We start from the raw sequence: 18,482 nt of genomic DNA, 5'->3' as shown, positions 1-18,482 counted from the left end.
TCGGCGGTTTATAACAGCGGATGGTTTCATCCACCGCTATATATTCATTTGTTATAGCGGATAAGATTATTCGTCCATATAGGTAGATTTTTTGCAGCGGATAATTATATCCGCCACTATTGGGACCAAACACATCTCCATAATTAGCTGGTTTTTTTTTTTTTTTTTTTTATAGAAAAAGTTCGGTTTAGTGAGTTCTCTTTGCCAAAAAAATTTTAAATTGAATATAACAGCGGAAGAGTACATCCGCCACTAAAAAAGTAAATTTTTTTTAAATATAAAAAATTCTATTTAGTGAGTTCTCTTTATCAATTGTTTTTTAAAATTGAATATCGTAGCGGATTAATATATCCTCTACTATAAAATCAAATTTTTATATAATTTTTTTATTTTTAAAGTGAATATAGCAGCGGATTAATATATCCGCTGATATAAATCAATTTTTTTAATATATAAAAAATTATATTTAGTGAGTTCGCTTTTTCAATTTTTTTAATTGAATATGGCAGCGGATCAATATATCCGCCACTAAAAATTAATTTTTTTATATAAAATTTAATGAGTTCTTTTTATCAATAATTTTTTTTAATTACATATAGTAGCGGATATATTTATCCCCTACTAAAAATCAAATTTTAATATATATATATATATATATGTATTTCAAAAAATTAAATATAACAGCAGATATATTTATCCGCTAGTAAAAATCAATTTTTAATATATATAAAAAGTTATATTTTCGTGGGTTCACCTTGGTTTTTTTTTTTAAGTGACTATAGCAGCGGAGGAGCGTTTCCGCAGCTGTAGAGTAGATTTCCATATCAAAATTAAACCCGCACACTCCATTCACGCAAATTTTTCGTGGGGATTTTAGACAAGCTTCGTTCTCATTCTCTCTCTGTCATTTTCTCTCCTCTTCTTCGCATTCTCTCTATCTCTTTGAAATCCCTAGAGTTTTAACGATTTGTGCTAATCATTTGAGTCTCGATTTGAGTTTCGATTGACCCTTCTTTTTAGAAGCTTCATTCGGCCCCTGATTGCATCGTTTTGTGTAGCACCTATTTCGTGGTGGCTGTTGTAAGGGTTGACGAGGGGGATTCGCTGATCCAGGTCGACATTTTTCGCCACCCTAAACCTCAGCTGGTAAGTCTCTTTTTCTCTTTGTTTATCTTTCTCTCTATGAATATATATGCACATGTGTGGTCGATTCACCACATCCTCTCCTCATTAATGGCAGATTTGGCGAGGAATGAGAGTTGAAGAGTTTTATTTTTCTTTTCATGTATGAAATTTTTTTGGATTTTAGATGATTGTGTTTAGATTACAAGTTTGCAATGGTAAGTATTCTTACAAGTTCAAGAAATTGGTTTGTTTAGGGTTTGGATTGGCGATTTAGGTTTTTTATCTGATATCTTCGGATTTGGATTGATGATTTAGGTTTTTAGATGCGATTCTCTGTTCTCTCATGGCAAGGTCACCATTTTAAGAGAGGTTTTCTTTATGTTTAGGAATAATTTCATCTTTCATTAATAGTTTCTATTTCAATTTATTTTTTGTTATTCATGTTTTTTTTAATGTACTTGTTGAAAATTTTAGGATTTTAGATTTCAAAATTTTTTTTCTCAATAAATAAATAGAAGATGATCTTCTTTTAATTGGATTTATATGCTTTCTTCATGTATTTGAATAAAATGTAGCAATCTGATCTATATATGTTTTTGGATTTATGTGATTTCTACTTCCATTTTAAGTGCACTGAAATTACTTCGATAGGGTCGAGTTAAATTCTGAACGGGGCCTCATTGAGTTAATCAATCAGTTCAAACACATACTGATACCCATATCTTTGAATTAGTAATTGAGTCTTGGATGTACTAAAGCCATTGCTCCTTGAGACTCTCTATCCGTAATCTTACTTTGATTTCTTCGTATCTTTTTTAAAAAAATTTATTTTTTATGCCTCTTCAATAAATCTTTCTACTGATAAAGAAATTTTCCATAAGAGCGACTCGAGAATAAGAGTAATAGATTTTAAGTTGAGGGATTGATTTTTTAGTGATATTTTAACCACCTTATATGACTTTTAAAAACATCAATAGAGGCAACATGTTCTGATATTTTATTGTAGTGAACATAATTGTACTTTTGGCTCACGTAAACATTAACTATAATTCAATATGTGTTACTTGGTGTACTAGAAATTCAATTCTTATTTCTTAGTAATTCCACATTTACCTTATATTGAATTCACAAGGTCTCTCTTTTCAATGCTCACTAGGCCAACTCAAAACCAACTTATCTGTTTTTGACTTATTTTAGTCATTGTTAATAACTTTTCTGTTTGGGAGCCCCCAAACTTGAATTGAACGAGTTTGGTTTCATCCAGCAAATTTACCATGAATTGAACTTGCCACGTCTTGGCTATTTGTTTTTCAATTTCGTTCAATGTTGATTATGGTTGTTACCATCACTTTTATGAGGTCATGAATTCCAATTGAATGCCAACATGGATATCCTTATAACAAACTCAAATTCATTAAAAGATCAGTTCCATCTTCATTTTACAGCTTTTTGAAAAGTTTGACGTTGGAGAAATATTTCCCCGTAGTCCTATTTTCAGCTTTATGCATTGTAGTATGTCAATGTGATCCTAACTGTATATCTTTGGTATTTCTTCAATAAAAGACCATCAATGTTGCTAGGGTGACCTAAAGACCCCAAAACAAACATGGGCAATAAAGGGATCAGTTCCTTCAATTGATGACGAAGGTGACTGTAGGCAATAAGAGCTCGCCATTTTATAGCATGTGTAACATAAAAGACCATCAATGTAGCTCACTTTCCTTTTTTTGAATTTTGTTCAGAAAATTACTTCAACTACTGCTTAAACATTGTTAATACTAATTTGGTTTTAAGTCTTTGAGATTGGTACCGCGATCTGTGTTCATAAACCACCTTCACCAACTAATTACTAACCAATAATCTTGCTTACCTATGAAAAAAAGTTCAGAAATGATGTGAGGAATTAGGTGGAGAGAGGAGATGGTTATAGATCTCTACAGTTTCAGGAAATAAAGGACGACTGACTGGGGATTTAATGATTTATAGGCAAATGGTTTTCATATAAGAGGTTGAAAGAATTGTAAAGAGAGTGCTGAAGATGGGAAACTTGTGAGGAAGGAAAGACAGAGAATTAGAGAGAATTAAGCTAATGAGGGATAGATTAGAAGAATACTTGAAACTACCTTGTGGAGTTGCATGTTAAGCCATCCACCCCCCATATTTATCATATAGTCCATAGGACTAGTGGGTTTGTTTCTCTGTATATGTTACTAATTTTCTATATCTCCCTTTTATCTTAATTGTAAATATGATTGGCTGCCGTAAACGGCTTTTTTTTTTGCTCCTACTTCATAAATGTCTCATTTCAGCTTTCTTGGTCTTATCTTATCTCTATCTTAGACTATTATTGATTATCTTATCTCTATCTTAGACTATTATGGATTGTTTGGCCGGTATTTTGTACTGAAATGTGAGTTAATTATCATTATAATGTCTAAGGTGGCCTTCATTTGTGTTATGATTTTGCTACATAGTTATACTACATTCAGCATGTTGGAATGTATTGGATTAGTCCCATAAGTTGGTGTTTGGTTTAGTAATACATTTCTGTGAGTAGTACCAGAGAAGTGTGACCAAAACTCCACCTTCACTTGTTCATAAAAAATGTATCATGTGGAGGCTTTCACCTTTCCTGCTTACATGGTGATTTGTACCAAAAATGTATCATATGGAGGCTTTCAACTCTATGGCGTAGAAGGCCAAGATAACTATGTATTTGTTGGTCATCCAACAATCTCTATATTTATGCTATCCATTTTTATGATTTTGTCTCTAGGTGTGGAAAAATCATATATGGGGTGTTCATGAACGATCTACGCCTTGCTTGAATATATATATATATAACTTGAGGTTAATTACATGACACTTACACAAACTTTTCCTCATCAGTATATGTTGATAGAGATGACATATAATTGAACTAGTAAACAATATATTACAAAATTAGAACTTGTACTTGGCTTTAATTACTTATATTTGAAGTTTGGGTTTTAATTATAATTAATCTCTTACTAATTTCTAGTGTCAAAATAGATCTATCTATGTGCATTTCCCTGTTTATCACTTTGAAAACAGGTCAAGTCCCCCACACTCTTCATCACTTTGAAAAAAATTCAATAACATGGGACTGGTGGTGTTTACTGAGTAGAGAACCTAATATTGCAAGTAGCCAATTTGTGGATGAATACTTTATTCAACCCTAATGTCCAAACTAAGTATATGAAAATGAAGTTGTTACGTTTGAGATTCAGGACCAACAAAAGAATTTTGAAAACAACCTGATCTCAGTTAGAACTTAGAAGTAGACTCAAGGTGCTCTAAAATATTACAAAATCCTAAACATTTCTATATTTTATTATTTTACAATGAATAATAATCCTCCACATGAATGGAAATTATACATATTGATGATGAAATATATTTATCAAAAAAAACATATTGACGATGAAATATTATGTGTGGACAATGTATCATTTGGACTTGAAAATCATTTTATTTTATAGGATTCACCAGCTAAACCGAGATACTGAACTACAAGAGCTTTTTCCCAAGTTACTATCAACTTAAACCAGTTAGGTCGTTTCATCACTAAACAAGTCCCCATTTTAATACATTTTCAAATGAATTGGCCTAAATTATAATGCAAACTAAAGTTGGTGGATCCTGATTATAAGAACATGATACATTTGAAAGAATGCATTGATCCAAATTTGATGGTCTTACATCCTCATGATTGTGTATACAAGGTAAGCATCATCATTGTGCATTTTTAATACTTCCCATCTGTTGTGCTAACATGAACTTGATTTTATAGGTGGTTCTTGAGCTTCCCTACTTTTTTGCCTAAGCAGCTATGTTTATGATTATCACACAACCGATGTTTGAACTTGGCAGCACTGTTTGATCGTGGACAGGTATGTGTTACCATTTTTTTCCTTTCATTTAATATTTTTGTTATAAGCCTTTCATTTGTATTTCAGTGACTTTTGTATGGTTAGGTGTTATTAAGTGAGATTTGCCATTATTTTGATAGGTAAGATGTTAGTTATTGTGACATCTAAAAATGATCCTGTAATAGTACTTAACTACTTAGTTGAAATGAAAACATATTTGAGATATACAATACCTTAAAATAAAATCGAGGTTCTGCTAGAGTTGCTGAATGTGACAGGATTTGCTAGAGGTTCTATTTGTCATGAGTCATTCAAGTACCCAAATGAACATGGTGGAACAATACAACCCACGATGAACTACTAACAACAATTCGGGTTTGATTAGGCACTTAATCTATCATTTAGAATCTGATGTTACACTTGTCTGTAATTAAACTTTATTTTTCCGATTCCTTAGTATTTTTTTGAAGCACAGTTTCAGAGTTGTAATAGCCATTAAGTTTGTTGATAAACACAATGATATTGACATGTTTTTCAGTGAAACATAAATCCATTACCCTCAAACATTCAGCAATAACCTATGTTCTGAAATTCATTAATAGTATGGTAGAAATTGTGTATGAATAGGTCTTGGTTGGGATCAGGTCACGATACTCTGAATGGATGAATGTGTGATGAGATGGGCTGTTTTGAAGGGATAATAAATAAGGAAACCAGGTGGTTGTCTATATGGGACTGCTTGATGAGGATTTGAGAGGGTGATGGATGTATTAGATCTCAGCTTTAGGAGCTTTTGATGTTGCAAGCAAGGTTAGGGTGATGAGTGTACAACAGTGTATGATCGATGTAAAAAATTAAATGACTAAGTTGCAATATTATTCACAAACCTTCGCCAACTGATTAAAAATTTGTACCAGCCAATACTTATAACTTAAATTTCAGGAAAAAAAAAAAACCTATTAAAGCTAAGTTAATAGTTGCTATAATAAAAATATGCCAGACACAAAAAGTAATCTTTTGAGTCACTTCTTGGCTGTTCAAAAAGGGAATTGTAGTCCCTCTGATTGCTGGACCCTGGTTTGAAATTTGTCCAGCCATGTTTTGAAACAATGGCAGTAACTGTCTGTCTGCGCTAATGGCCGAACCGCCACCTATGTTACATTACAGACCCAGACCCCCCCCCCACACACACACAAAATACATATCTGAAATGCATGAAGAAACTAGACCTCGAAACAAGTTCTACCACCAGATCATAGAGAACTATGACTACATCTATGTAAAATATTGATTAGAGAAAATAACTATATATTCACATAAAATTGTTCTTTACTAAAACAAATACTATTTAGTAGCTTAGTTTGGAACATACTTCTTTTATTCTTTTCTCCCAAAATAGCAAACTTATAACTAAACTGTGCACAACTCAGATGCAGCTACACCATTTCAAACTCGAGCACCTAAAATTTTGGTACGGTGACACTACTATATCACCTTCAAAACCTCTCAAGAATTGATAACATATCAAAAGCTTTAGAGTTGAAAAATTTTAAAAAGAAAAACCACTAGTCAAATTACTCAAAACTTCAAAAGAAATGTACCAAATTATCATTGTCATTATCATCTTTGCTGCCACATGATTGAACTTAGCCACCACCACCGGATCCATACTTCTTCCCAAACATGATCAACTGCAACTCGTCGTAACCAGCAAGCACACCAGCACCTGCAATTGTACGCAAGATGTTCGCACCAGAACCCTTAAATTTGGTTCCTCCATTTGAGTATGACTTTCAATCCAAACACAAATGCATATGCATTTTGGGTGTTTCATGAAGATGTATTCAATGGAGAATTCACCACTTTTAAAAGTGGGGAATTCGTTGCTTTGTTGGTGGTTAATACATTGCTTTTGAAACTAATGAATTAGTCGTTATATAATTTCTTATTTTTATGAGTCGTGATTGTCTCCATTTGTGTCATACCAGCATTTTCCATAAATAAACTGTCATGTCCGAGTCGAGTTTCATGCGAAACAAATACCTATGTTTGCCACGTCACTCCGTTCTTCTATGTCAATGGCTCTCAAACCTTAATTGGGGTTAAGGATTAGAAAGATGTTTAATGTTTTATTAACTAATTTGAATACACACTAATGTATTCCCATAAAGGAAACTAAGAAGTATTCAAAATTGAAAACTTGGTTCCAAATATGCAAATTGAGATTCAATTTGCAAATTGAAAAATTTGTTCCAAATATGCAAATTGAAAAATTAGTTCCAAATATGAAAATTGAGATGAACCAAGGTTTAATGACATAAATAAACCACAATAGTGCTTCTTTTATGCACTTCACCAATACCTATGGTTTTCGCTAACGGAGGTTGCATCATGTAATTGCAGGGGTTGGAGTCACAGTGACATTCCATTGAAGATTGATTCACCGCAAATTGGGTATGACATTTGCTTATTATTTTTGTTTCCCTCCTCATACCTTTGTTCTCATTGGGACCAAATTTACCTTGGATTTCGTTTGAAGGATTATTAACCTTATATGATTGTTTAGAAAATAAATTTGAAAATTATTTATTCTCCTAACCCCTTATAATATTTGGACTGGTGGCTCCACCCTCGTATCCTTGGGAAAAGGTGCTACCCACGTCACCCCCTCATGTTGCTCCGTCAATAGGACTTTCAAAGCTCTATATAGCACAATAGTGACATATGTGTATCTTAAAATATAAAAAAATATTGAATTGTGTCAAATATACATATTTTATGATTATTATGACCTATTACTTAGGTTTCTATGGTGTATGCCTTGGGTTAGCGAAATAAAACTAAGCATGAAAAGATCTATGGATCGGATAGGTTAACCCAATGGCTTGTCAGATGGCCTATCCAATGACCTGTCGGATGGCCTATCCAATGACCTGTCTAATGGCATGTTGGATGGCCTACCCAATGGCCTCTTAGATGGCCTGTTGGATGGCATGCCTAATGGCTTGTTGGATGGCCTGCCCAATGTCCTGTTGGATGGCCTATCCAATGCCCTGTCTGATGGCATGTTGGATGGCCTCTTGGATGGCCTGCCCAATGTCTTGTTGGATGGCCTGCCCGGCATGTCGGATGGCATGTCCAATGGTCTGTTGGATGGCCTACCCAATGGCCTATCGGATGTTTGCTTACTTGGGGTGTAAGTAGTAGCTGGCTTGCCAATATTACCTATTTTTGGAAAATTAAAAAATAATGAGGAAAAACTTGGAATGTAAAACTTCATTCCTTATCTTCCCTCCTCGTATCTCAACTTTTGAAAATAACCAAATTTGACGTTTTTGCTCTTCTCTTCCCTCAATTTTTCTTCTCTTATCTCCCCACTTAACAATTCAAACAGGAAAAATGAAGAGAAAATGGCATATTTTTTCTTCTCTTCTCTTATGTTCTCTCAATCCAATTAGATTGTAAAGAAAACCTCACATTTGTTATAGACGTTATAGTATTGTTTCTTACAGTTATTTTTGAATTTAGGTGTGGAAGAAAGTGATGGATAAGAGTTGGATGAAAAAGTCGAGGTAGACTCAACTACTTATGATCCATTGTAAATGTTTATAACTCAATGGGATTTATTTTTAAAACTTCTACATTATTTTCTAATGTAGGGTGAGTAGCGAATATAGAAACGGTGTTAATAAATTCCTCGATTTCGCATTTGCCAATACATCAACCGGTCTCATCTCATGTGCATGTAGGAAATGTGTCAACTTTAAGCTCTTGAAACAGGATGTTGTCCAGGAGCATCTCATCGTTAATGGAATTATGGAGCATTACACACTACGGAAATATCACGGGAAAACTTCTTCCACATCCACACCCACACCTACTATTCCATGTGATGATGCTCTATTTTGATATGTTCATTAATTTGTATTGTTTTTATTGAGGCATTTTTGTTTTCCTTACAAGCAACGAAAACGAGTTAAGTAGATTTGTTCTTTGAAGAGGTTGGCCATTATAGATTCATGTATGTTTGATTAGCAAAATTTTATAGTTGTTATTTTCACACAAGTTTAGACTTAACATGGATATGTTTGGCTGCTAGCATGTTTTTTTTTTCTTTCTGAAATTTGTTATAGTTGGTGAGGGGGACAAGTTTTGCATGCTTGCATTATCATCAAATAGTTAGTTGTGCTTATTAATGGCTAGCATCATTGAACCCTGTAGTAGAACAAATTCATATATGAAACTTCTTGAATTTCATCATCCATGGACCATCATCAATCATAACCAACTTGGGAATGTTAGGTGATTTGAGTGAAACCAAGATGGATGCTTTAATGGGTATATGTGAATGATTGGATGCATAACTAACTAAATTAAGGTTGTATGAATTTTGTACGGCTGTAACTGTTTTCAACTTTAACTTATATATTCTTAGAATACTTGCTGATATGAGCCAGCTTAGTGTCCATGTAGCCCTAGGCTGATGTTTGGGAAGAAAGTTGGTGGTTACTGTAGTGAGTGAAGATGTTCTTCGTATCCAAGTCAGTGGTATTTGCTTGCCTAGTAAGAAAAAGTATGTCAAGGCTAATGTTTTCATAAATGCTACCTTTTTTTCCACCTCTGTATAACATGCTTAGTACTATAAGCATGGCCAAGTGAGAGAATTTCTGACAAAATAAAGGAAAGAAGGCAGATTTATTAACAATGTGGATTAGGATTTGTTTAGGAGAAAACCAAGAGCTATAGCGACACGCTAATGAAAGATAAGAAACAATGTGGATTAGGATTTTCTATGGCTTTTTTGTTTTTGAAACATAAGCTTATTTCTAATGTGAATTGCTTTCTCTTCGTGTCATTTTCCAGGTCTAACCTCCTAAGATTAGCAATGTCCAGCGGCTATGAGTTGCATAGCTGGTTCACATACTCCATGCTACTTTTATTCCTTAGTATAACTGGATTTTGGGTAACAACTTATGTTGTAATTTGTTTCAAATGTTTTGAGATATATTACTTCCAATGCCTCAACCATGTTTTAACTCCTCACTTTGATCTCTTTCTCTCTCTGTCTCAATTTTTTGGAATCGATCGATCATTTTTGGTGAATGATTAATTACAGGCACCACCACCACCACAAAGGAAACGCAAACCCCATCGCTTTCGTCCAAGAACAATGGCTCTTCGTGAGATTCGACATTTTCAGAAAAATTGGAAGCATCTCATACCAGCAGCCCCTTTCATCAGAATTGTGAGTTTTAAGCTTATTTGGAATCCAAAACCAGAACTATTTGTAGAATAATCTAATTAGAGAGTTCGATATATAATTTTAGGGTTAGTTACTAGGTGTTAATCACACTTGAACTATGACTTATAGTCTTAATTTAAGCTAGAGCAAGTCAAATTACTTAAGATCAGATAGAACCCCAAAATTCTTTGCCATGTTAACTTGTAAACCAAATACTTTCTTGAAGAACATTTATTTCAGTTACATCCATTTTGTTCTTGTGATTAGGTATAGAGATAGTAGTAATGCAGCATTGGGTGTATTTGTTATTTAGTTAATAAATTTTGGATTTGGTTCTTCGGTAACATATGTGCTGTAAAGTATTCAGTGTCTGTTACTCTGTTTACTTTTAGAGTTTTAATCTTGGCGATAGTGCTGTGTTTATAACTTTGATTTTAAAAATCCTTATTGTTTATTTTAGGTCAAGGAGATTAGTAATGGCTTCAGCAGGGTAGTTAGTCGTTGGACCGCTGAAGCTTTGGTTGCACTTCAAGAGGTATTAAAGCAATAAGATATATGTGTGACTTCTTTATTGGTGGTTTTCAGTTACTATAGTTGAATAAAAATGGAATGGTTGAGTAATATTGGTACTTTATATGTCAATGAAGTTAGCTTTATTTAATTGTTTCATATATCTTTAGAGTAATTTGGTGTTCAAGAAGTTATTGGATGCTGCAATTGATGTCAAATATGTGTTTGAACCTATAGATGAATTGATTGACCTTCTACATTGCAGCCATGAGGTTGTGGGTTCAACCTCATCTTACACTCAAAAAACAAAGGAGTGTTGTAAAATTTGTGCTTGGGTTGGTAAGAATTCGTTCAATCTTAATCATGTGTAAGTCAGTTGTATCTTTCTGTTCAGGATGTCATACCTTGACACAACTTTGTCTTGGTTTTTCATACTTTCAATGGTATTCACCTTGGTCTATGTTAGGACATCATGCCCAAATCTATGATTATATACCCACAAGATTGACTAGACCTATATTGGGCTGCTATTTTTCATGACCATCTTGGGACCTCCATAGCCTTTGCTTTTATGCTTGTTCCAAATCTATCGTCCATATTGAGATTTAGACATCTTTTAAATAAAATTTCAAATTAGGATTGTCTTGTCCTATGTCACTTTTGCATCAATGGTCAATGGAAATAGCATTAGAACTTATGCTTGAATCTTGCAAGATTCTTATTTCCTTGAAGAAAATTTCAACCTTTTGGAAGTTATTCATGGCTGGTGCGTGAAAAATAGAGCAACTGTTTTTCTCGCCAAATTTTGTAATACATTTTCTTTTTCTCTTTTAGATTCTCCCTCTTTCTTGTGCCCCTTTCAAGGTGTCCTTGTTGTAGATACTAGTAATTGTAAATATTTTCTTATTCCCACCTAACCAGAGTTTAGCTGCCCCCCCCCCCCCCGGCTCTATCCAAACCCCCTCCTCATTGTTGTTTTCTGATTTTGATCCCTCTTGAGATGGCTCAGTTATGGTTTGCACCATGGGTTTCAACTTAAGTTGGTAATGTTGAACCACTAGTAGATTTTGCAGCATGAGTTCTAATGAAAGGAGGATGACCATGTAGCTTTCAACAAACTGCTAATATGATTTGGATCTCTGCCATGGTAAATTCAATATTTTCCAGATGTTCTAGATTTTTTCAAAATTAATTTTTGTGTCCTTGTTCATGATCCTGACAAGACTTGGTACCATCCGAACATGGGCTGATATTTCTGAAACATAAGTATGGCAATCATGACCCATAAGAGCAATCGATGGTCGGTATAGAAATCCATGAAATTGACAAAAAAATCTTGATTTATTGTGTGCTACCTAAGCAGCATAGTCTTGGTTAGGCAAAAGGGGAAAAAAAACTAACTTCTGTTTAGAGAAGATTGATTCTCAAACATTGATCTTTACTTGAAGCTTTGATTTTGACTAATCATGGCTTTGATTCCATTATATAGCTTGCTGTTGCTACTGCGTTTTTAGTTTAGGTCAGACATATGTTGCATTCGTAGTTCTTTTGAAAATATATGGGCATTTATCATTTCTTAGAGGTATATCTGTTGAATGTATGTGTAGCATCTTAATATGCTTTATATTCGGGTACAATTTGTAGTGTTCGGTGAACTTTACAGGTTTAGTTTTGCATTCAAAAGCCATATGACAACATTTCATTATGTACACAAAAACCTCCAAATTTTTTTATTTTTTATGTTGGAATTATTGATTGGATGTAGGTAGATGCTATTGCTATACCTTATTAAAATGTACATAAAGACATGTTACATTCAATGGGGTGACCATTTCTGTAGGCGGCTGAAGATTATTTGGTTCAGATGTTTGAAGATGCAATGCTTTGTAGTATTCATGTGAAGCATGTTACACTTAGTAAGTTGAAACTCTTCAAAACAAGGGGATACTTTTTTTTTTTCTTATCTTTCTTTTTGAATATTCTGAATGAAATTTTTGATATCTATTAGAGCTGTGCATAGTGTTTTTGCTTCTATTCAAACAATTAAAATAAATAGTTTTCATGCAACAATTGATAGCAGTTTTTAAGTTTTGATAACTAGACCACATGGCATGAGCCCTTGAAAGTGAACAAACATGAAATCCCTAAACCACCCATCAAAACACAAATGCCAGTCCATCATCCAAGGCATTAGATGGGGATTTTGATTTTATCTATAGTTTCAATTTCCCATCAATCAAGGGTTGTACCTTATGAGGACGTATGCATGCCTTACCAATGTAAGTGTGAACAACTTTCTCTTAAGCAGAGTTGTAGATTTGGCATCAGTTTTGGATATAAAGAACTTGAAAACTTAAGTGGCAAATCAAAAGGTCCAAAACTATAGGATCAACAAGGAAGACTTAAGGCCAACTGGCTCCAAGGTACTAAGGTTTAAAGTCTGTCTTTTTTTTTAATACCCTATAGTGACGGCCAATAACGGTTGTCGCTATAGGTCCATATACCGACGCGGGTGGCTGTTGCTATATGTATTTGCGACAGGTTTTTTCCTCTATAGCGAGGGTCGACGACAAGGCCCAATTCGACGGTTTTGGACTGTCGGATTTTAAAAATTTTCACGTAGTGTATCAAACTTTGAATTGTTTTCTTGCTGACTGTTGTATGTCTTTTCTGCTCTATGCATGCTGTTTTACATATACGAACACTGGGCAATAACCTTACTAAAGGCTTCTATCGATTTGAGAGAGAATTTGATCTGATAGAGCTATCGATGTACGTAGCGGATAATATTATATATATATTATCTATTATACTAATGGCTTTTACATTTCTCTGTTATGTTTTATGCATGCTCTCTCCTGTTTGAGTTTTCAATGGATGTAGGTAGGAGGATATAAGTTAAATGTAAAATATATATATATGGGGAAAAAAAAAAAAACAACTTACAGCAACGGATGATATTATGTGCCTCTATAAGTATTATATTTTATTTTCTAAAAATTGATCTATTGTAGCGGATCTTTATATCCGCTGCTATATGTAGTATATTTTATTAATTAAAAACTGATCTATTGTAGCGGATAGTAAAATTCGTCGCTATATGTAGTATATTTTATTAATTAAAAACTGATTTATTGCAACAGATATTAAGTTCCGCCACTATAGGCAGTTAATCTATTGCAGCGGATATAAAGATCTGCTTCTACATATAGAATATTTTAGTGATTAAAAATGGATCTCTTGCAGCGGATAGTAAAATCCATGCTATATGTAGTATATTTTATTAATTAAAAATTGATATATTGTAGCGGATATTAGGATCCGCCGCTATACGTAGAATATTCTATTCATTAAAAAAATCGACATATTGCAGCGGCTAGTAAGATTCGCTGCTATATGTAATATATGCTACTAGTTAAAAAAATTAACCTATTGCAGCGGATATTGAGAACCGCCGCTAAATGTACTACCTGCAACAGCAGAATATATTATAAGCTACTATAGTTAGCGACGGAGGCAACTACGACGTATCTTTGATTCCACTGCTCATCGCCGCAATAACTTTTACCAGCAGAAAAGTTACCTTGTAGCGGTGGAAAAATCCGCCGCTGTAGATCAAAAATGTTGTAGTGGAAGTTTGCAAATAACCTCTACAAGCTTTCAAGGAACACAATTCTAAGTGGAGTTACAATATTCACAGAGGAACATTCTAGTAAGGATGAAACTCAACTTTGGCACTTAATACTTCGGCACGCTCACAATTTTTATACCCCAAAATGGGCATGTCCATAATTTAAACTGTCTAGTTGATAATTGAGTATTAATCTATCGATTAAAAGCTTATGAAGCCAAGGATGATGAGGGATGGAGGTGGTCAAAGATTGAAAAATCGAGAATTAGATTAATGAAATGATCACCAAAGGAGATAAAGATCCCAAGTTTGAAGAAATGAAAGAAAATCAAAAAACAAGAAGCAAAACCACTATATAATGATTTGGTGTGTTCACAACGCTACTCAAATAACGATTTAGCAAATGGTGATTTTGAGCTGATAGACACATCAAGCAGGACCAATAACAGTTACGACAATAGTTAGTTCAAGTTTGTTTAATTTGGATTTTTTATTGAATTTTGTAAATCTCCTCCCCTTTATGATTCTATAAATGAAGGGGAAGAGAAAGAAAAAAAGAGAGGTCCATTATTTATAAAAAGAAGAGAAGAGAAGTGAGTTGAGATCCGGAGATATCTCTCTAGTTTTGAGAGGAATTCTTTGAATAATTATGGAGGAAAGTCTTGTAAAATTGAAATATTCTGCTCATCAATTAAAAAGGAAGAAGAAAATCATTCAAATTGGTAGAAGATTCTTATTTTGCATCATTTCAATTTCAATATCTTTCTTTTTTATCCACTTCTGTTCAACTTTGAATTTAATTGTGAAAATGTACTTCGGATCTCGATTTGTATATTTTTCATTTTATTTTGATTATTTCATTGAATTTCCTAAACTAATTTATCTATTGTTCGGTTATTGATCCTGATTTTTCATTACGAAACACTATCTTTCAAATTTTTGCAAACCTCTGAATCAATTTTGTAATTCTCATTTAAATTCGACTAAGAAATTTCCATGTTTAATATTTCCGAGCTTAAGAATTTATTCGGATCCGTATCCAAATCCAACTCGAATATTATTAGTTAAAACTATATCTGAACCATATTAATTACAGTAAATTTGGATTCGAATCCGAACTTACCAAATTACTTGATTCGGATCAGATAATTTTGGACTATTCAACGTTATTTTTTGTTATATTTCTTTTGTATTTGCTATATTATTCAATTTTACAATTTCAAAGAAAATCACAAAGAGATGACTTAAAGAAAAAGATGCTTGTCTCCACCTTCATTCTTAATCTCATCACCACTAATGATAGATTATAAATGTATAGGTATTTACCCTTAGGTAAGTAACTCTGAGATATTACTGGGATACAAATAATATCCTATTGGGATCATGTGTTTTTCATGAGTCATTTTCCTTCAGACTGATTGGCATTTGTGATGATTGATGTTCATTTTACATCATATATGATGGTCGATTCTTAATCACTGTTATGCTTGGTACTACAACTAAAATCATACTGATTGGTAAATTGCAGCCATTTGATCTAACACTATTAGATAAACTTTTTTGGTGGTTCATGTAGTCAAGTACATTAATGATTGATTGCAAGTCTGATTGGTAAATTATGGGTATTGGATGTTGGTAACGCCACAATGGGTACGGTTAATTTCAAAAGGATTGGCGAAATTTTCTGGTTCTAGAGTTTTGGTTGAGCCCTAGTTAGAAGAAATATTCAAGCTGGTCTTAAAAGAGTGAGAGCAAGACCCAAAAGAATCAGGATGGGGACGGTGAAAGCAAATATAAAGTCATTCTCAATAACAGAAAACTTGGCTTTTGACAGAGTGGAAATCGAGGAACATAATTCATTTAGACGATCCCAAATCCTTGGGATAAGCTTTGTTGTTGTATTATTGGTAATGAGATCGGTACATTTGTTCTGTTTTCAGGTATTGTTGGCTTCTCTTTGACAACCTTTCTGTTTTACATTCTGGTTGAATGATAATAGAAGTATTGGTTTTGTCTATAAGCTTAATTTCGTGTCAGTTTCATTCTGAAAACTGGACTACATAGTTTTTAGTTGGAGTTTAGACACACCAAAAGGGATTATGAAACAAATGAAAACAGAAGGGAGCGGCTGGGAAGAGAAAAATGGAAATGGGTACGGTTATTAAAAAAAGAAAAAATTCTATTGCCACACCAATTTTTTACTTACAAGTTACAACACACCAGTCCTTGGTTGTGGAAGTATCAATCAATCTAGAATTTATTTTTAAATATAAATTGGTAAAGAGATTGTGGGTCTTCTTTTCCAATATCTTTCAAATTAAAAAACACATGTGATTGGAATATTTCATTGGTATGTAGTAAAAAATTGGTGGCAAATTTCAAGTTGATTAGCTTAGATTTGAAGTCTTGTTGCTAATATTATAGGAGCTTTTTTGGCAGAGAATTTAGCCGTATTTGAAGGTGTAAGTAAACAGGTATGGAAAATAGAAGAGTTCTCGGCATTTCGTAGACCCCCCCCTGAGATCTCACATTCCCATCGGTCCACGTGTAATTTAGGAATGTAGGGTCTCCAAACTCACTAGAAAAAGAGGGTGGTCTCATGGGTATGAGAAATTGATTTCTTTACAGTCCCAAAAAAAATCCCTATAATATGAAAGAAGATCAGGCTTGTATTACCTGGAAATTGTTGAAAAAAATGTTTATGTTTAGGTTCAGTTGCCTAGAATGATTTGTTGGAGAAAAATAAAAAGAAGTTTGTTTTGTTGGCTCAAGGTTAATTTCAATGGCAGTTCATTGGGAAATCCAGGTCTAGGTCAGAAGGCTTAAATCTTCTTTGGGTGTAAGCTGTTGTAATAGAAACATACTTGAAACATCCTGTGGTGATACTCTACTAGGATCAAATCTTCTTTGGGTATAATCTCATTGATGATACTCTACTAGGATCAATTCTTCAAATCACAAAGAAGAATCACTCTATTCGAGTGAGTTCCATAGAATGCTCAAAATTACAAAAGAAAAAAAAAATTATTAAATTTTTAAACAATGAGATTTGACCTAGAAGTGAATGAGATCTCTCATTAAGAATGACTTAAAACACACAAGCAAATTGATAAACAACAAGGCCTGAGGATTAAACAGTATATATTAGGCCAAAATTTCTCACCAAATGAGTTGTCAAATTAATTTGAGTTCTACAATTAAAACAAAAACCAAAATGAAAATAAGCTAATAAAGGGATCATAATAATAGGATACCAATCTAGTCTAGATGAATAAATAACTGAACCTTACCTCATAGTTGATGTTCTTGGTTAAAAATTTGATAGTAGAGCAACCACACTTCAATGCCAATGCCCCTCATTCCCAACTTACAAGACTATGGACATGAAGAAAATTGTATGAATAGCAAGCCATCCCTCCATTGATTTTGTACTCTTCGAATGCTAAATCATAAAAAAACAGTTGATTCTCATACTGGATGAGAACTTTCCTCTCGTAAAAGTTACCATGATTCTTTGGTATGGAAAGAGGGTAAGAACACAATTGCCAGTTTTTAAGAGAAGTAGGTCGTTTCAACATGGAACTAAGACTAATGCTGCAAGTCTTGCTCCATATGCAGTTATTCAAGTCTTCCAAAACCCATATATCTAATTTGTCATGCGAAATACTATCTGTGATCCACAACGATCCTTTCATCTCTAATAGTTTGTGATATCCTTTGCATGATGATGGTGGACCTTTTGTCTCTCTGATTTTCTCTTTTGCAACATCCATTGAATAAAGGCACAATTCAATCTGCTCTGATTCTTGATTAGTAGATTTTTCCATTAACTGATGCAACTCCTTGTTTGTGAAAATTGATGGTTCTATTGGAAGACATCGTCCGTTGTATGGTGGGGTGATAAACTCTTTCCAAGATCGATTGTCCTCTTTCTTATCGACCGTAAGCCCAAAGCATTGGCAAATTGAATCCTTAGAGAATCCAACCACCTTATACTTTTCAATAGAAGCATCATGGAACAAATCCCAAACACAATTCCAATGTGGTGGATAAGGAAGCATAGTATGCCGGCCAGTGAGGG

The 18,482-nt window shown here is 33.7% G+C and overlaps 1 protein-coding gene across 9 annotated transcripts; it reads left to right on the top strand.

Moving 5' to 3' along the window:
- The first annotated feature begins 771 nt into the window (after nt 1-771).
- LOC147409933 (uncharacterized) lies at nt 772-18,413 on the top strand. Of its 9 annotated transcripts, none has more exons than XR_015175479.1 (9): nt 772-1,146; nt 4,940-5,039; nt 7,422-7,472; nt 8,547-8,590; nt 8,678-9,981; nt 10,135-10,263; nt 10,721-10,795; nt 12,536-12,686; nt 18,277-18,413. XR_015175479.1 is itself a non-coding variant. In XM_086432115.1 (9 exons), exons 5-9 carry the CDS (start codon nt 9,775-9,777, stop codon nt 18,300-18,302), a joined length of 513 nt encoding a protein of 170 aa, XP_086288241.1. In that variant the 5' UTR covers nt 772-1,146; nt 4,940-5,039; nt 7,422-7,472; nt 8,547-8,590; nt 8,678-9,774; the 3' UTR covers nt 18,303-18,413. The 9 variants fall into 9 exon arrangements, 8 of the variants coding, with proteins under 8 accessions (XP_086288241.1, XP_086288245.1, XP_086288244.1 ...); XM_086432115.1 differs by having other exon boundaries at nt 12,611-12,686; XM_086432119.1 differs by lacking the exon at nt 18,277-18,413 and having other exon boundaries at nt 8,678-8,907; nt 9,882-9,981; nt 12,611-18,269.
- The last annotated feature ends 69 nt before the right edge of the window (nt 18,414-18,482 follow it).

This window comes from Akebia trifoliata, chromosome 2 (genome assembly GCF_017979445.1).
Source record: "Akebia trifoliata isolate Shusen 1 chromosome 2, ASM1797944v1, whole genome shotgun sequence".
Lineage (NCBI taxonomy): Eukaryota > Viridiplantae > Streptophyta > Magnoliopsida > Ranunculales > Lardizabalaceae > Akebia > Akebia trifoliata.
Note: the sequence above shows the minus strand (reverse complement) of the source record. Positions and strands in the feature narration are given on the sequence as shown.